An 18,158-nucleotide genomic window follows, 5' to 3' on the forward strand; every position below is an offset into this window, starting at 1 on the left:
CGAGACTCTCTCTGTAATTTGATCTAGTCTTCCTCCAATTGTCTGATTTAGCAAAATTTCCAGGCTTTGAAAACTTCCTTCAAACCTACTTGAATATGAGTTGCTCACTTCATGCTTGGTCAGAGTTTTCCTCGGCTAATTTTCTACTTTTTAACTTTAGTTTGAACATTCCGTCTCAGCAGAATATCTATTGGACATAGAAGTCATTGCGACCAGTTGCCAAATTATTATTTATCTTATACGTTTACGATTGAGTCGGACCCAATGTCAATGACTGTGAGCTAAATATGTATATTCCAGTTTTGCTAACTGGTTGCCAGCTACTTGGTACAGGCATATAAAATCTAAAGTGTTTGTATAGGTTCATGCCACACGAGGTAAAATAAGTCTTTCAGGTACACCTTAATTTTTATGATATTCTGCTTGGTGCGGTCTTCTTTCAATATTGAAAAAAATCTAATTAATGATTGTTACCCAGCCAAGCATAAAACTAATAAAATGGCTGTGTAAGTTTTCCTTTGCTATCTAATCGTTCTTCATGCGTAAATTTACAAATGAATGAGGTACGATGTAGACCATACATTTACTAGTTTAGATTTTGTTGCAGTTCTGTAGTGTTCAGGCTAAATAATCTCTCTAATATTCCGTTTACCACATATTATCGATCATTAATTTTTACCACTATTACAAATTAATTGTAAAGGTAATCATATTCACAATAGTGCATAATAACTAATTATTATTGATTAGTTATTATTAATTAATATGGCGTAATGCTCAGTTAATTGACAGTTTTTGCTTTCCTCAACAAGAAAAGGTATTTTATTTTCACTATATTGAATATGTAGTGTTTAGATCCACACATGATCTGATAAATTGAGCTTACATTCTACTATGTTTATGTAGTTTATTTGGTCTTGTGACTGACCCATAATGCCTTGGATAGTTTAATTTTAATTGTATAGCGTGAGTTTTTACTCTAAATACGGCGGGTTGAATGACCAGAAATAAGATTTGAATGTTTCATCATGAATGATTCGACTTTAAACTAAACAAACAGGCAGCGAAATGAAAAATTGATAAGTACATATTTCTTGTAAGAGACGAGTACTGATGCAATGCTTTCTATGTTTATAGCAAAATATAGCATTCCCTTTAAAGAAGAACTTCCACCAGTACTGATGCAATGCTTTCTATGTTTATAGCAAAATACAGCATTCCCTTTAAAGAAGAACTTGTACTGATGCTATACTTTCTATGTTTATATAGCAAAATACAGCATTCCCTTTAAAGAAGAACCCAGTACTGATGCAATGCTTTCAATGTTTATAGCAAAATACAGCATTCCCTTTAAAGAAGAACCCAGTACTGATGCTATGCTTTCAATGTTTATAGCAAAATACAGCATTCCCTTTAAAGAAGAACCCAGTACTGATGCAATGCTTTCTATGTTTATAGCAAAATACAGCATTCCCTTTAAAGAAGAACCCAGTACTGATGCTATGCTTTCAATGTTTATAGCAAAATACAGCATTCCCTTTAAAGAAGAACCCAGTACTGATGCAATGCTTTCAATGTTTATAGCAAAATACACCAATCCCTTTAAAGAAGAACCCAGTACTGATGCTATGCTTTCTATGTTTATAGCAAAATACAGCATTCCCTTTAAAGAAGAACCCAGTACTGATGCAATGCTTTCTATGTTTATAGCAAAATACAGCATTCCCTTTAAAGAAGAACCCAGTACTGATGCAATGCTTTCAATGTTTATAGCAAAATACAGCATTCCCTTTAAAGAAGACGAGTACTGATGCAATGCTTTCAATGTTTATAGCAAAATACAGCATTCCCTTTAAAGAAGAACCCAGTACTGATGCAATGCTTTCTATGTTTATAGCAAAATACAGCATTCCCTTTAAAGAAGAACCCAGTACTGATGCAATGCTTTCTATGTTTATAGCAAAATACAGCATTCCCTTTAAAGAAGAACCCAGTACTGATGCTATGCATTCAATGTTTATAGCAAAATACAGCATTCCCTTTAAAGAAGAACCCAGTACTGATGCAATGCTTTCTATGTTTATAGCAAAATACAGCACTCCCTTTAAAGAAGAACCCAGTACTGATGCAATGCTTTCTATGTTTATAGCAAAATACAGCATTCCCTTTAAAGAAGAACCCAGTACTGATGCTATGCTTTCTATGTTTATAGCAAAATACAGCATTCCCTTTAAAGAAGAACCCAGTACTGATGCAATGCTTTCTATGTTTATAGCAAAATACAGCATTCCCTTTAAAGAAGACGAGTACTGATGCAATGCTTTCAATGTTTATAGCAAAATACAGCATTCCCTTTAAAGAAGAACCCAGTACTGATGCTATGCTTTCTATGTTTATAGCAAAATACAGCATTCCCTTTAAAGAAGAACCCAGTACTGATGCAATGCTTTCTATGTTTATGGTAAAATACAGCATTCCCTTTAAAGAAGAACCCAGTACTGATGCAATGCTTTCTATGTTTATAGCAAAATACAGCATTCCCTTTAAAGATGAACCCAGTACTGATGCAATGCTTTCTATGTTTATGGCAAAATACAGCATTCCCTTTAAAGAAGAACCCAGTACTGATGCTATGCTTTCTATGTTTATAGCAAAATACAGCATTCCCTTTAAAGAAGAACCCAGTACTGATGCAATGCTTTCTATGTTTATGGTAAAATACAGCATTCCCTTTAAAGAAGAACCCAGTACTGATGCAATGCTTTCTATGTTTATAGCAAAATACAGCATTCCCTTTAAAGATGAACCCAGTACTGATGCAATGCTTTCTATGTTTATAGCAAAGTACAGCATTCCCTTTAAAGAAGAACCCAGTACTGATGCAATGCTTTCAATGTTTATAGTAAAATACAGCATTCCCTTTAAAGAAGAACCCAGTACTGATGCAATGCTTTCTATGTTTATGGTAAAATACAGCATTCCCTTTAAAGAAGAACCCAGTACTGATGCAATGCTTTCTATGTTTATAGCAAAATACAGCATTCCCTTTAAAGAAGAACCCAGTACTGATGCAATGCTTTCAATGTTTATAGCAAAATACAGCATTCCCTTTAAAGAAGAACCCAGTACTGATGCAATGCTTTCTATGTTTATAGCAAAATACAGCATTCCCTTTAAAGAAGAACCCAGTACTGATGCAATGCTTTCAATGTTTATAGCAAAATACAGCATTCCCTTTAAAGAAGAACCCAGTACTGATGCAATGCTTTCTATGTTTATAGCAAAATACAGCATTCCCTTTAAAGAAGAACCCAGTACTGATGCAATGCTTTCAATGTTTATAGCAAAATATAGCATTCCCTTTAAAGAAGAACCCAGTACTGATGCTATGCTTTCAATGTTTATAGCAAAATACAGCATTCCCTTTAAAGAAGAACCCAGTACTGATGCTTTGCTTTCTATGTTTATAGCAAAATACAGCATTCCCTTTAAAGAAGAACCCTGTACTGATGCAATGCTTTCTATGTTTATGGTAAAATACAGCATTCCCTTTAAAGAAGAACCCAGTACTGATGCAATGCTTTCTATGTTTATAGCAAAATACAGCATTCCCTTTAAAGAAGAACCCAGTACTGATGCAATGCTTTCTATGTTTATAGCAAATTACAGCATTCCCTTTAAAGAAGAACCCAGTACTGATGCTATGCTTTCTATGTTTATAGCAAAATACAGCATTCCCTTTAAAGAAGAACCCAGTACTGATGCAATGCTTTCAATGTTTATAGCAAAATACAGCATTCCCTTTAAAGAAGAACCCAGTACTGATGCAATGCTTTCTATGTTTATAGCAAAATACAGCATTCCCTTTAAAGAAGAACCCAGTACTGATGCCATGCTTTCAATGTTTATAGCAAAATACAGCATTCCCTTTAAAGAAGAACCCAGTACTGATGCAATGCTTTCAATGTTTATAGCAAAATACAGCATTCCCTTTAAAGAAGAACCCAGTACTGATGCAATGCTTTCTATGTTTATAGCAAAATACAGCATTCCCTTTAAAGAAGAACCCAGTACTGATGCAATGCTTTCTATGTTTATAGCAAAATACAGCATTCCCTTTAAAGAGGAACCCAGTACTGATGCTATGCTTTCAATGTTTATAGCAAAATACAGCATTCCCTTTAAAGAGGAACCCAGTACTGATGCAATGCTTTCTATGTTTATAGCAAAATACAGCATTCCCTTTAAAGAAGAACCCAGTACTGATGCAATGCTTTCTATGTTTATAGCAAAATACAGCATTCCCTTTAAAGAAGAACCCAGTACTGATGCAATGCTTTCTATGTTTATGGCAAAATACAGCATTCCCTTTAAAGAAGAACCCAGTACTGATGCAATGCTTTCTATGTTTATAGCAAAATACAGCATTCCCTTTAAAGAAGAACCCAGTACTGATGCAATGCTTTCTATGTTTATGGCAAAATACAGCATTCCCTTTAAAGAAGAACCCAGTACTGATGCAATGCTTTCTATGTTTATAGCAAAATACAGCATTCCCTTTAAAGAAGAACCCAGTACTGATGCAATGCTTTCTATGTTTATGGCAAAATACAGCATTCCCTTTAAAGAAGAACCCAGTACTGATGCAATGCTTTCTATGTTTATAGCAAAATACAGCATTCCCTTTAAAGAAGAACCCAGTACTGATGCAATGCTTTCTATGTTTATAGCAAAATACAGCATTCCCTTTAAAGAAGAACCCAGTACTGATGCTATGCTTTCAATGTTTATAGCAAAATACAGCATTCCCTTTAAAGAAGAACCCAGTACTGATGCAATGCTTTCAATGTTTATAGCAAAATAATGCATTCCCTTTAAAGAAGAACCCAGTACTGATGCAATGCTTTCTATGTTTATAGCAAAATACAGCATTCCCTTTAAAGAAGAACCCAGTACTGATGCTATGCTTTCAATGTTTATAGCAAAATACAGCATTCCCTTTAAAGAAGAACCCAGTACTGATGCTATGCTTTCTATGTTTATAGCAAAATACAGCATTCCCTTTAAAGAAGAACCCAGTACTGATGCTATGCTTTCTATGTTTATAGCAAAATACAGCATTCCCTTTAAAGAAGAACCCAGTACTGATGCTATGCTTTCTATGTTTATGGTAAAATACAGCATTCCCTTTAAAGAAGAACCCAGTACTGATGCTATGCTTTCAATGTTTATAGCAAAATACAGCATTCCCTTTAAAGAAGAACCCAGTACTGATGCTATGCTTTCTATGTTTATAGCAAAATACAGCATTCCCTTTAAAGAAGAACCCAGTACTGATGCTATGCTTTCTATGTTTATAGCAAAATACAGCATTCCCTTTAAAGAAGAACCCAGTACTGATGCTATGCTTTCTATGTTTATGGTAAAATACAGCATTCCCTTTAAAGAAGAACCCAGTACTGATGCTATGCTTTCAATGTTTATAGCAAAATACAGCATTCCCTTTAAAGAAGAACCCAGTACTGATGCTATGCTTTCTATGTTTATAGCAAAATACAGCATTCCCTTTAAAGAAGAACCCAGTACTGATGCTATGCTTTCTATGTTTATAGCAAAATACAGCATTCCCTTTAAAGAAGAACCCAGTACTGATGCTATGCTTTCTATGTTTATGGTAAAATACAGCATTCCCTTTAAAGAAGAACCCAGTACTGATGCTATGCTTTCAATGTTTATAGCAAAATACAGCATTCCCTTTAAAGAAGAACCCAGTTCTGATGCTATGCTTTCTATGTTTATGGTAAAATACAGCATTCCCTTTAAAGAAGAACCCAGTACTGATGCTATGCTTTCAATGTTTATAGTAAAATACAGCATTCCCTTTAAAGAAGAACCCAGTACTGATGCTATGCTTTCTATGTTTATAGCAAAATACAGCATTCCCTTTAAAGAAGAACCCAGTACTGATGCTATGCTTTCTATGTTTATAGCAAAATACAGCATTCCCTTTAAAGAAGAACCCAGTACTGATGCTATGCTTTCTATGTTTATAGCAAAATATAGCATTCCCTTTAAAGAAGAACCCAGTACTGATGCTATGCTTTCTATGTTTATAGCAAAATACAGCATTCCCTTTAAAGAAGACGAGTACTGATGCTATGCTCAATGTTTATAGCAAAATACAGCATTCCCTTTAAAGAAGAATCCAGTACTGATGCTATGCTTTCTATGTTTATAGCAAAATACAGCATTCCCTTTAAAGAAGAACCCAGTACTGATGCTATGCTTTCCATGTTTATAGCAAAATACAGCATTCCCTTTAAAGAAGAACCCAGTACTGATGCTATGCTTTCTATGTTTATAGCAAAATATAGCATTCCCTTTAAAGAAGAACCCAGTACTGATGCTATGCTTTCTATGTTTATAGCAAAATACAGCATTCCCTTTAAAGAAGACGAGTACTGATGCTATGCTTTCAATGTTTATGGCAAAATACAGCATTCCCTTTAAAGAAGAACCCAGTACTGATGCTATGCTTTCTATGTTTATAGCAAAATACAGCATTCCCTTTAAAGAAGAACCCAGTACTGATGCTATGCTTTCTATGTTTATAGCAAAATATAGCATTCCCTTTAAAGAAGAACCCAGTACTGATGCTATGCTTTCTATGTTTATAGCAAAATACAGCATTCCCTTTAAAGAAGAACCCAGTACTGATGCAATGCTTTCTATGTTTATAGCAAAATACAGCATTCCCTTTAAAGAAGAACCCAGTACTGATGCAATGCTTTCTATGTTTATAGCAAAATACAGCATTCCCTTTAAAGAAGAACCCAGTACTGATGCAATGCTTTCTATGTTTATAGCAAAATACAGCATTCCCTTTAAAGAAGAACCCAGTACTGATGCTATGCTTTCAATGTTTATAGCAAAATACAGCATTCCCTTTAAAGAAGAACCCAGTACTGATGCAATGCTTTCTATGTTTATAGCAAAATACAGCATTCCCTTAAAGGAAGAACCCAGTACTGATGCTATGCTTTCTATGTTTATAGTAAAATACAGCATTCCCTTTAAAGAAGAACCCAGTACTGATGCAATGCTTTCTATGTTTATAGCAAAATACAGCATTCCCTTTAAAGAAGAACCCAGTACTGATGCAATGCTTTCTATGTTTATGGCAAAATACAGCATTCCCTTTAAAGAAGAACCCAGTACTGATGCTATGCTTTCAATGTTTATAGCAAAATACAGCATTCCCTTTAAAGAAGAACCCAGTACTGATGCTATGCTTTCAATGTTTATAGCAAAATACAGCATTCCCTTTAAAGAAGAACCCAGTACTGATGCAATGCTTTCTATGTTTATAGCAAAATACAGCATTCCCTTAAAAGAAGAACCCAGTACTGATGCTATGCTTTCTATGTTTATAGTAAAATACAGCATTCCCTTTAAAGAAGAACCCAGTACTGATGCAATGCTTTCTATGTTTATAGCAAAATACAGCATTCCCTTTAAAGAAGAACCCAGTACTGATGCTATGCTTTCTATGTTTATAGCAAAATACAGCATTCCCTTTAAAGAAGAACCCAGTACTGATGCAATGCTTTCTATGTTTATGGCAAAATACAGCATTCCCTTTAAAGAAGAACCCAGTACTGATGCTATGCTTTCTATGTTTATAGTAAAATACAGCATTCCCTTTAAAGAAGAACCCAGTACTGATGCTATGCTTTCTATGTTTATAGCAAAATACAGCATTCCCTTTAAAGAAGAACCCAGTACTGATGCAATGCTTTCTATGTTTATAGCAAAATACAGCATTCCCTTTAAAGAAGAACCCAGTACTGATGCTATGCTTTCTATGTTTATAGTAAAATACAGCATTCCCTTTAAAGAAGAACCCAGTACTGATGCTATGCTTTCTATGTTTATAGCAAAATACAGCATTCCCTTTAAAGAAGAACCCAGTACTGATGCAATGCTTTCTATGTTTATAGCAAAATACAGCATTCCCTTTAAAGAAGAACCCAGTACTGATGCTATGCTTTCAATGTTTATAGCAAAATACAGCATTCCCTTTAAAGAAGAACCCAGTACTGATGCAATGCTTTCTATGTTTATAGCAAAATACAGCATTCCCTTAAAAGAAGAACCCAGTACTGATGCTATGCTTTCTATGTTTATAGTAAAATACAGCATTCCCTTTAAAGAAGAACCCAGTACTGATGCAATGCTTTCTATGTTTATAGCAAAATACAGCATTCCCTTTAAAGAAGAACCCAGTACTGATGCTATGCTTTCTATGTTTATAGCAAAATACAGCATTCCCTTTAAAGAAGAACCCAGTACTGATGCAATGCTTTCTATGTTTATGGCAAAATACAGCATTCCCTTTAAAGAAGAACCCAGTACTGATGCTATGCTTTCTATGTTTATAGTAAAATACAGCATTCCCTTTAAAGAAGAACCCAGTACTGATGCTATGCTTTCTATGTTTATAGCAAAATACAGCATTCCCTTTAAAGAAGAACCCAGTACTGATGCTATGCTTTCTATGTTTATAGTAAAATACAGCATTCCCTTTAAAGAAGAACCCAGTACTGATGCAATGCTTTCTATGTTTATAGCAAAATACAGCATTCCCTTTAAAGAAGAACCCAGTACTGATGCTATGCTTTCTATGTTTATAGCAAAATACAGCATTCCCTTTAAAGAAGAACCCAGTACTGATGCAATGCTTTCTATGTTTATGGCAAAATACAGCATTCCCTTTAAAGAAGAACCCAGTACTGATGCAATGCTTTCTATGTTTATGGCAAAATACAGCATTCCCTTTAAAGAAGAACCCAGTACTGATGCTATGCTTTCTATGTTTATAGTAAAATACAGCATTCCCTTTAAAGAAGAACCCAGTACTGATGCTATGCTTTCTATGTTTATAGCAAAATACAGCATTCCCTTTAAAGAAGAACCCAGTACTGATGCTATGCTTTCTATGTTTATAGTAAAATACAGCATTCCCTCTAAAGAAGAACCCAGTACTGATGCAATGCTTTCTATGCTTATAGTAAAATACAGCATTCCCTTTAAAGAAGAACCCAGTACTGATGCAATGCTTTCTATGTTTATAGTAAAATACAGCATTCCCTTTAAAGAAGAACCCAGTACTGATGCAATGCTTTCTATGCTTATAGTAAAATACAGCATTCCCTTTAAAGAAGAACCCAGTACTGATGCAATGCTTTCTATGTTTATAGTAAAATACAGCATTCCCTTTAAAGAAGAACCCAGTACTGATGCTATGTTTTCTATGTTTATAGCAAAATACAGCATTCCCTTTAAAGAAGAACCCAGTACTGATGCTATGCTTTCAATGTTTATAGTAAAATACAGCATTCCCTTTAAAGATGAACCCAGTACTGATGCAATGCTTTCAATGTTTATAGCAAAATACAGCATTCCCTTTAAAGAAGAACCCAGTACTGATGCAATGCTTTCAATGTTTATAGTAAAATACAGCATTCCCTTTAAAGAAGAACCCAGTACTGATGCAATGCTTTCAATGTTTATAGTAAAATACAGCATTCCCTTTAAAGAAGAACCCAGTACTGATGCAATGCTTTCTATGTTTATAGTAAAATACAGCATTCCCTTTAAAGAAGAACCCAGTACTGATGCAATGCTTTCTATGTTTATAGTAAAATACAGCATTCCCCTTAAAGAAAAACCCAGTACTGATGCAATGCTTTCTATGTTTATAGTAAAATACAGCATTCCCTTTAAAGAAGAACCCAGTACTGATGCTATGTTTTCTATGTTTATAGCAAAATACAGCATTCCCTTTAAAGAAGAACCCAGTACTGATGCTATGCTTTCAATGTTTATAGTAAAATACAGCATTCCCTTTAAAGAAGAACCCAGTACTGATGCAATGCTTTCTATGTTTATAGTAAAATACAGCATTCCCTTTAAAGAAGAACCCAGTACTGATGCAATGCTTTCTATGTTTATAGTAAAATATAGCATTCCCTTTAAAGAAGAACCCAGTACTGATGCAATGCTTTCAATGTTTATAGTAAAATACAGCATTCCCTTTAAAGAAGAACCCAGTACTGATGCAATGCTTTCTATGTTTATAGTAAAATACAGCATTCCCTTTAAAGAAGAACCCAGTACTGATGCAATGCTTTCTATGTTTATAGTAAAATACAGCATTCCCCTTAAAGAAAAACCCAGTACTGATGCAATGCTTTCTATGTTTATAGTAAAATACAGCATTCCCCTTAAAGAAAAACCCAGTACTGATGCAATGCTTTCTATGTTTATAGTAAAATACAGCATTCCCTCTAAAGAAGAACTTCCACCAAGTTTTAATAGATTTTATCAATAAGTATAAACATTTTTCTATTGTTTGTGATTGTTTTTGATATTTGAGAGGATCTGATTGCCAGGACGATTTTAAGATTAAAATCAATAAAACTTGATTACGATTAAAATGATCAGATAATGCGAAAGTGTGATTATGACGTTGATAGTTGCAAATGAGCTGACAGAATAAAGACGCGTAATGCTGCAACTATAACAGCTAGTGGCATCCTTTTGCATGTATTTTTCTCTCGAGTATTTGAACTGGTATCAAGTCTGGTTGATTTTAATATTTAAGTATTTTGGCAGTCATGTCACACCGAACATCAAAAACAATCGCAAACCATAGAAAAATATTGATACTTTCTGATAAAATCTATAAAGGTTTTGTTAAAGTATATATGTAAAAACTTTTCCTTATTTTCTCCAGCCACCTGACATGCATACACTAACTACTAACAATCTTTAATTAACAGTACACAAGTAGACAGTTGTCATACAATTTTATTACTTTACCTTGATAAGATTAGATAACTGCCAGTTGTAGTCATGCTTCTGTTAATTAATAAATTTCACAAATACCTGTTTTTGGTCAGTGCCAAACTTGTTTATAACTTTACTAGCAACCTATTACAATACATTTTAATAATTTTAAAAGCTAAAAGTTTTTTACAAAATATTTGCTTTAATTACTGAATTTTTATAGGACTGCCAAAATTTAATCTTGCAACTTTTATAATTACTGATACAAGAAATTACTAGGCCATCCCGAGCACAAGGAAACATTGTCATGAGTAACCAGTATGTGCATAATTAACTCTTTTGCAATCAAATTTGTTTTTTTTGCCTGAATATACTGTGATTACATATTCAGTGAAGCTTAATAATTGATAGGAACGCATGTAAATCATCATAACTTTTAAATCACTCGGTATATAAAAATGTTTTGATGCAAAATTAATCATCATCATTAATAGCGAAAGAATTTTTGCAAAGTATTTGCTTTATTTATTGAATTTTTAGATTATTGCCAAATTTTCCTCTTTCAATCTTTATAATTACTAGAACATTGGCAATGTCGAGCTCCAGGAAAGATTGTAATGAGTAATTGCTATGTGAATAGTTGATTCTTCCTCTACCAAAAAAATCTATTTGCTTGAATATACTGGGATTACGGGTTCAGTAAACCTGGTATTTGATAAGGACGCATATCAATCGACATAGCTTTTCAACCACATTATATATAAACACTATAAATACATTTTGGTTGTACTATTGTTTAATAGCATTTACCCAAATTCTATAGATCTAACATTAGAATTTTTTTAGCTGTAATGCGTCTATCACGACTGGGCATTGCTAAAAATAAACTGTGACAAAAATAAAACATTTTGCACATCAAAACTAAGATCAACATGTTAACATATTTTCATTAGCTGAATGCATGCAGATAATCGTTTACTTTTGTTTAAGTACCGATATGATACGGTAATTTAGTGGTGATAGGGTAGTGTTAATGTTTATGAGTCTAAGGTCTGGTGTTCGATTCCAGTGTGAGTGCAACTTTTTTCTAAGTCTGCTAGAGTGGATTTGGACAAATGGACAGACACTGATCTTATTATAGTATAGATTTTTAAATGCAGATACCTTTAATGCGAACTACAAAACCATAGTGCAGATCATATCACCTTATGTATTTTTTTACGTTAAACAGTAATAAATTTAAAGAAATACAAATAGGTAACACATAAAAACAATAACTTCATGTGATTTGAAAATGCCCAGCTAGCAGTGCACAGTTACTAACCAATTGTTCTTGTATAAATGCATCCTGACGGTTATAATGGCTTTACAACATTTTTTTAGTTTTGTTTTTGAGAGAAAATTTCTGTAAAAGCATTGAATTTTGGTTTGTTATGTAATTTTAATGTAAAAGTGTTTTAAATTTTACGTGATAAAAACCAAAGTTTTCCACCGTTTTCCTGTCATACAAATATATACATACTTATATCTCTGATAATGATCGCCTTAATGTACAAATTTTGCAATGTTTGAGGTAACATTGTGCAAAATGCATAGTTTTGTACTCAAAGGAACTTACATGTATGACAGACTAAAGTACCACATATTACAGGTTCACAGCCTTCCCATTCTTCTTAAAATTAGCATTTTAGTGCATAAGTTTTTATGTATCCTGATTAGCATTGGATTCAAAAAAAACTCGTCGATTTACAAATTAGACAGCATCTTTTCACGAGTGACTGCTGCAGATTTTTCAAATGTTGAACAATGAGATTGTGTAATATTTTTCAAGCAAAAAAACCTAAATACTTATTGTTTGTTTTGAGTGTCATGTTAACCAGATCTTTGCACTATTCTTGTAGTTAATACAGAAAAGGCTTATCAAACTTTTTGGTACCATTAAGTTTATAGTAATTAGCAAACAATAAAATAATTTATATTGTGCTATGAAATAAAGTTGGTGTTCAGCTGAAGTTCCATCACAAGATATAATTTACCTTCTCCTTGAGGTGAGAGGCTATAGTTAAACATGTCAAATCTACCAGAAAAGGTCAAGGTAAAGGTGAGAGAGGTTGATGATTTTTCTGTGAGCTGCAGTCCTGTCACCGGTCTTGGAACTATAAGATAAATTGAAACTTAGTTTGTTAGTTATCACCTTTTTTTAGTACACTTTGAATGCATTTAACAACAGCATATAACAAAATAGTATGTAGTTCATACAAAAAATAGGCCCCAAATTTTAAATATATTTTTACACGAAGCGTTGAAGACAAGCAGATGCTGAACACTAATAAATTAAATTGACAATTTAACGCCATTCCTAATTTGATCAACTTTGTTAATAAAGAAAAAATGTTTCTGTTTTTACCCAGACAATTCTGAATGTAACTTGGTGATTATAGCAATTAAACCATAACTGTAACATACAATTTCTATTGTATTTACTAGGTAAATCAGACACGCGGATTACGACTTTGTAGTCAAAATAAAGGTAGGTCCACTAACTTTCAGAGTAATGAAGGCTCTTTTACAGCGTTTTAATATTGGTCTCGGAAACAACACGATCGGCACAACAAGCTCCGCCCATAACTACATGACGTAACCTAGTTTTTTAAGAATGGAAGTTAGGGATGTTTTGTCCAATTTAGAATAATAGAGATGGGTGTCTTAAAACCCATTATTATCTAAATTCAGCCTTCAAAATAACCTCAGTCTTTTCTGAATGGCAGATAAGCTGTTTAGCGTTGCATATTTAAAAATGAGCTCAAAAAGCGCAAAAACAATGCTATTTTGTGATAAAATCGTGCTTTTTGAGCTCATTTTTCTTGGCATTCAGCCTATTAAACATCGTGTAACAAGCTACAAACAATTTTAAATAATTTATCTACCTTTCATAAAAGACTGAGATTATTTTACAGGCTGAATTTAGATAATAATGGGTTTTAAGACACCCATCTCTATTATTCTAAATCAGTCTAAACATTCTTAATTTGAGTTCCTAAAAAGCTAGGTTGCGTCGAATATTTATGGGCAGAGCTTGTCATGCCAATTGTAATGTTTTCGAGACAGATATTGAAACGCTTTAAAAAAGCCTTCATGGCTTTGACGGTTAGTGAACCAATCGATATTTTGAGTACAAAATCGGAATCAGCGTGTCTGATTTACCTCAGAATCCGATAAAAGTTGTATGTGATAGTTATGGTTTAAATTCTGTTTCATAACATTTTATGAGTTGAAAATATTTGCTGCCATTTTGTCAAGAAGCGTTATTGAAAACTAGAAAAAAAAAGCATTTTAATGTTTATTTGTCAGAAGATACATTTTTTTCTGTTTAGCAAGCAGTAGACAACATACATATCACTACATTAAATTACTTTGTTATATTACTTTATTGGCAATAATTACTTTTTAAATACGGCAGATCCTTAAACAACTATTAATTTACTTTACTGAATAGTTTAGAAAAAAATCTATTAGTTTCAAGTAAAAATTGCACACACACAGTTTACATTTTGCCTGCTAACGCTCAATGCTAGTGTTTTATATATTTGAAAATGAAAACTTTCATTTTAAGAAAATTTTGTTCTTGATTTTTTAGCAAAAAGTGAGATGAGTAGCTTGTCATCTTTACTATGTTTTTTTCGTTTCACTACATATTTTTTCATTATCCCTCTTTCTCTTTCTATCTCTCTCTAACTTTCTGTTTTGCTCCATCTCACTCTATGCTGTACTCTCATTCTATGTTGTATTCTCACTCTATGTTATACTCTCACTCTATGTTGTATTCTCATTCTATGTTGTACTCTCACTCTATGTTGTACTCTCACTCTATGTTGTATTCTCACTCTATGCTGTACTCTCACTCTATGTTTTACTCTCACTCTATGTTATACTCTCACTCTATGTTGTATTCTCATTATATGTTGTACTCTCACTCTATGTTGTACTCTCACTCTATGTTATATTCTCACTCTATGTTGTACTTTCATTCTATGTTGTACTCTCATTCTATGTTGTACTCTCACTCTATGTTGTACTCTCACTCTATGTTGTACTCTCACTCTATGTTTTACTCTCACTATATGTTGTACTCTCACACTATGTTTTACTCTCACTCTATGTTATACTCTCACTCTATGTTGTACTCTCACTCTATGCTGTACTTTGACTCTATCTCATTTTTTAACTCTTTCTCTCTCCCCTCTACCCTTTCTCGTTCCATTTATCTGTCTTTTTCGCTTCCCTTATTTTTCTGTTTTTCTATTTTTTTGTCTCTCTCCCACTCTATAATTTCCTCATTATCCTCTCTCTTTCTTTATCTCATTATCTTTGTCTTTATAACCTTTTCCATCTCTTCTCTTTTGCTCCTTTTCATTCCATCTCACTCTTTGCTTTATCACACAATATATTGCTCTTTCATTATCTCACTCTCTTTTTCTCTCCCTCTCTCTTTCTCTCGCCCTTTCTCTCACCCTTTCTCTCCCTCTCTCTTAACCTCTTTCTCTCCCTTTCTTCCCCTCTCACCCTCTCTCTCTTTCCCTCTCTCTCCCTTTCTTTCCCTTTCTCTCTCCATCTTTCTCCCTCTCTCTTCTCTTTTATTTCTTTCTCTTTTCCATCTCTCTTGCTTTTTTCCCCTTTCTCTCCATCTTTCTCCTTTTCTCTTCTCTTTTATTTCTTTCTCTTTTCCATCTCTCTTGCTTTTTTCCCCTCTCTCCCTCTTTTTTGCTAGTGAACTGATTTTAAACAGTTTGCAATGAACATTAGACAATCTAGTCTACTAAATTAAACTTCTTTCAGAGATTGGCTTTTAATTCATTGGGAACTACTTTAAAGGAAGATAAACTATTATAGAAATATTTATGAAGCACACTTTGAAGTTTTTTTCAATTTTTGCCATCAAATCAAAAATTATCTAATAAAGCTTAAAAAACTTAAAAAAGAACAATGTTGTTTTCTCATAATGTGGAAACCAATTAGTCGAATTGAGCCTTACAGCAAAGCTTTTCATTGGACTGCTTAATGTTGCTCGTATTGTTATTATTAATTTTGTCGTTATTATTGCCATTGTTGATTTTTTTATGTTTAGCCAGCAACAAGTGAAAAAAACTTGTTGACTTACTTAAAAAAACTACTTAATAAATACTAATAAATAATAATACTACTAAATAACTTACTTTGAAAAAAACAATCAGCAACCTTAAGCAGTCTACATATCAGGTAATTAATCCCTTTATAGATATGTGCAAACATTCTAGATATATGTTATGTATGTTGGCTCAATGACACTCCATGTTTTCTTGTTTCAGTTTCTCTTTGCTACCATTGTGTCACTCACCTCTCTATGACACGTATCTTTACAGCATTTTGAGTAGACAAACACTTACTTGCTGTGTAGTCAATGATGTTACTTGAAGAACTCATATAGCTGTTAGAGTTGATAGATACAACTGATAGCTCATAGCTGTAGCCTGGTTCAAGGGTTCTCAGGAGTGTAAATTTAATGGCATCGGAAGTGTTTTTGTAGCTGCTAATAGCTCCATTTTCCTAAATAACATAATCAGAAAATAATAATACAAAAAAATTAAAAAGTTTCATTTATGCTTGTGTCAGGTGAGCTACTTTAAAATATGTTAGTTGCAAATCTAACAAAGCTAACTAAATAGGTGTAGGAGTTCTGTTAATTATTTTCAAGTTAGAGTGAGTTAAGCTAATTTGGAGTTGTACTACACTTTTAAAGTGTAGTACAACTCCAAATTAGCTTAACTCACTCTAACTTGAAAATAATTAACAGAAATCCTTGTAAAGTAAACACTTGAAGCAATGAATTGAGTAGAACATTTATACAAGTGGGTCTAAATTAGACCCACTTGTATAAATGGAGTTTTGCTACACTTTACACCCACTTGTATAAGTGTTCTACTCAATTCATTGCTTCAAGTGTTTACTTTACAAGGCTGAAACAAGCTAGAAAAACGTTGCTCAGCTGCATGTGTGCCATCAAAATTACAAAATTGTACACTACGGTATTTCGATAAATTACATCAGACTTATAGGTATTCTCACTGGTGATCTGTGACAGTTAGTATGTTGATTAGTCAGCAATTCAAATTTTACTTTAGTTACAAAAGTTTTTGGTCTAAAACAAAAATTATAAATTATATAAAAGTACGTTTCTATATATTAGCATATATTGCCTTCCATGAAAAGTACACTTATGTTTATGCATATGCAATTCTTGAACACAGAAAGTTTTCAGCCATTACATTTTTTGTGGCTAGTTTTAACGCAACCAGCGCTTGCAGCAACTTTGTTAATATAAATTTTACTGACGCTTTCAACACGATATATTTTTCTAATTTTTATTAGACATCAGTTAGTATAGCTGAAGTGTTATATATTTACTGTAGCATTCCAGTAGACTCTATAGTAGGATACATCTCCCTTTATATCACTCCATGATAAAGTCACATTTTCTTTGTTTTCAGTTACAACGCCGAGATTTCTTGGTCCATCTGTAAAATATTTTGCAGTGTTGATGTTTTTACTTATATATATTCATGAAAAAATTAGCCAAACTATTGTTCAAAATTTGTTATGTTAATTTATGTTAATTAGGTAATGGTGTACTATATTAATGATAATGATAACGGTATATATAAAGAGCAATGATCTAAGTGTGTCTATCTATTTTTAACTAATTGTGTTATTTTATTAAAAATATGCAATGGATAGGTAGCAGATATGGCAAAATACCTGGAGTTATGTCAGCTTCAGTGTTTTTGCTTGATATTGAGCGCGATACAGCTGTAAGAGTGAATGTGTATTCTGTTTCAAATACAGAATTAGGAAGTGTGAATTGTCTGGTAGAATTGTCTGCGCTCATACTTGACGTATTTCCACATTCTCCTACAATCATATTATATACACATGTAATACATATACAGGAAGCAAATGTTCAACCTAAACAAGTAATATTGTTACTTTGTAACTATAGGTAATATATTTAGGAAGTAAAATGTGAATGTGTATTTTTTACTATTATGTTACCAAGGGTCATAATTTACACCAAACTTTATATTTAAATAGTCTTTGTTAATAGTTAACTGTAGTTTGTCCCATGGTCATAATTTTTGTAATTGTATGTTCATAAAATTTAATTTGTATAAACTAAACAGCAGCAAATAATGAAGCATGTTTAACTGATTTTAATCTGAAGGTTTATTTACTGCTATTTAATTGTACAAGTTTTGGTTAACTTCAGATTTGAA

General features: G+C 33.0%; 1 protein-coding gene across 1 annotated transcript in view; it reads right to left on the bottom strand.

Annotated features, from left to right (window-relative positions):
* Positions 1 to 18,158, bottom strand: part of LOC137408105 (tenascin-like) — a 42,361-nt gene that overhangs the window by 8,067 nt on the left and 16,136 nt on the right. Inside the window, exons 6-10 of the mRNA XM_068094499.1 lie at positions 17,644 to 17,796; positions 17,293 to 17,402; positions 16,226 to 16,434; positions 15,415 to 15,623; positions 12,888 to 13,007 (exon numbers count right to left, since the gene is read on the bottom strand). Of these exons, the coding sequence (XP_067950600.1) occupies positions 12,888 to 13,007; positions 15,415 to 15,623; positions 16,226 to 16,434; positions 17,293 to 17,402; positions 17,644 to 17,796 (801 nt within the window). The remainder of the gene's footprint in view (positions 1 to 12,887; positions 13,008 to 15,414; positions 15,624 to 16,225; positions 16,435 to 17,292; positions 17,403 to 17,643; positions 17,797 to 18,158) is intronic.

This window comes from Watersipora subatra, chromosome 11, assembly GCF_963576615.1.
Source record: "Watersipora subatra chromosome 11, tzWatSuba1.1, whole genome shotgun sequence".
NCBI lineage: Eukaryota > Metazoa > Bryozoa > Gymnolaemata > Cheilostomatida > Watersiporidae > Watersipora > Watersipora subatra.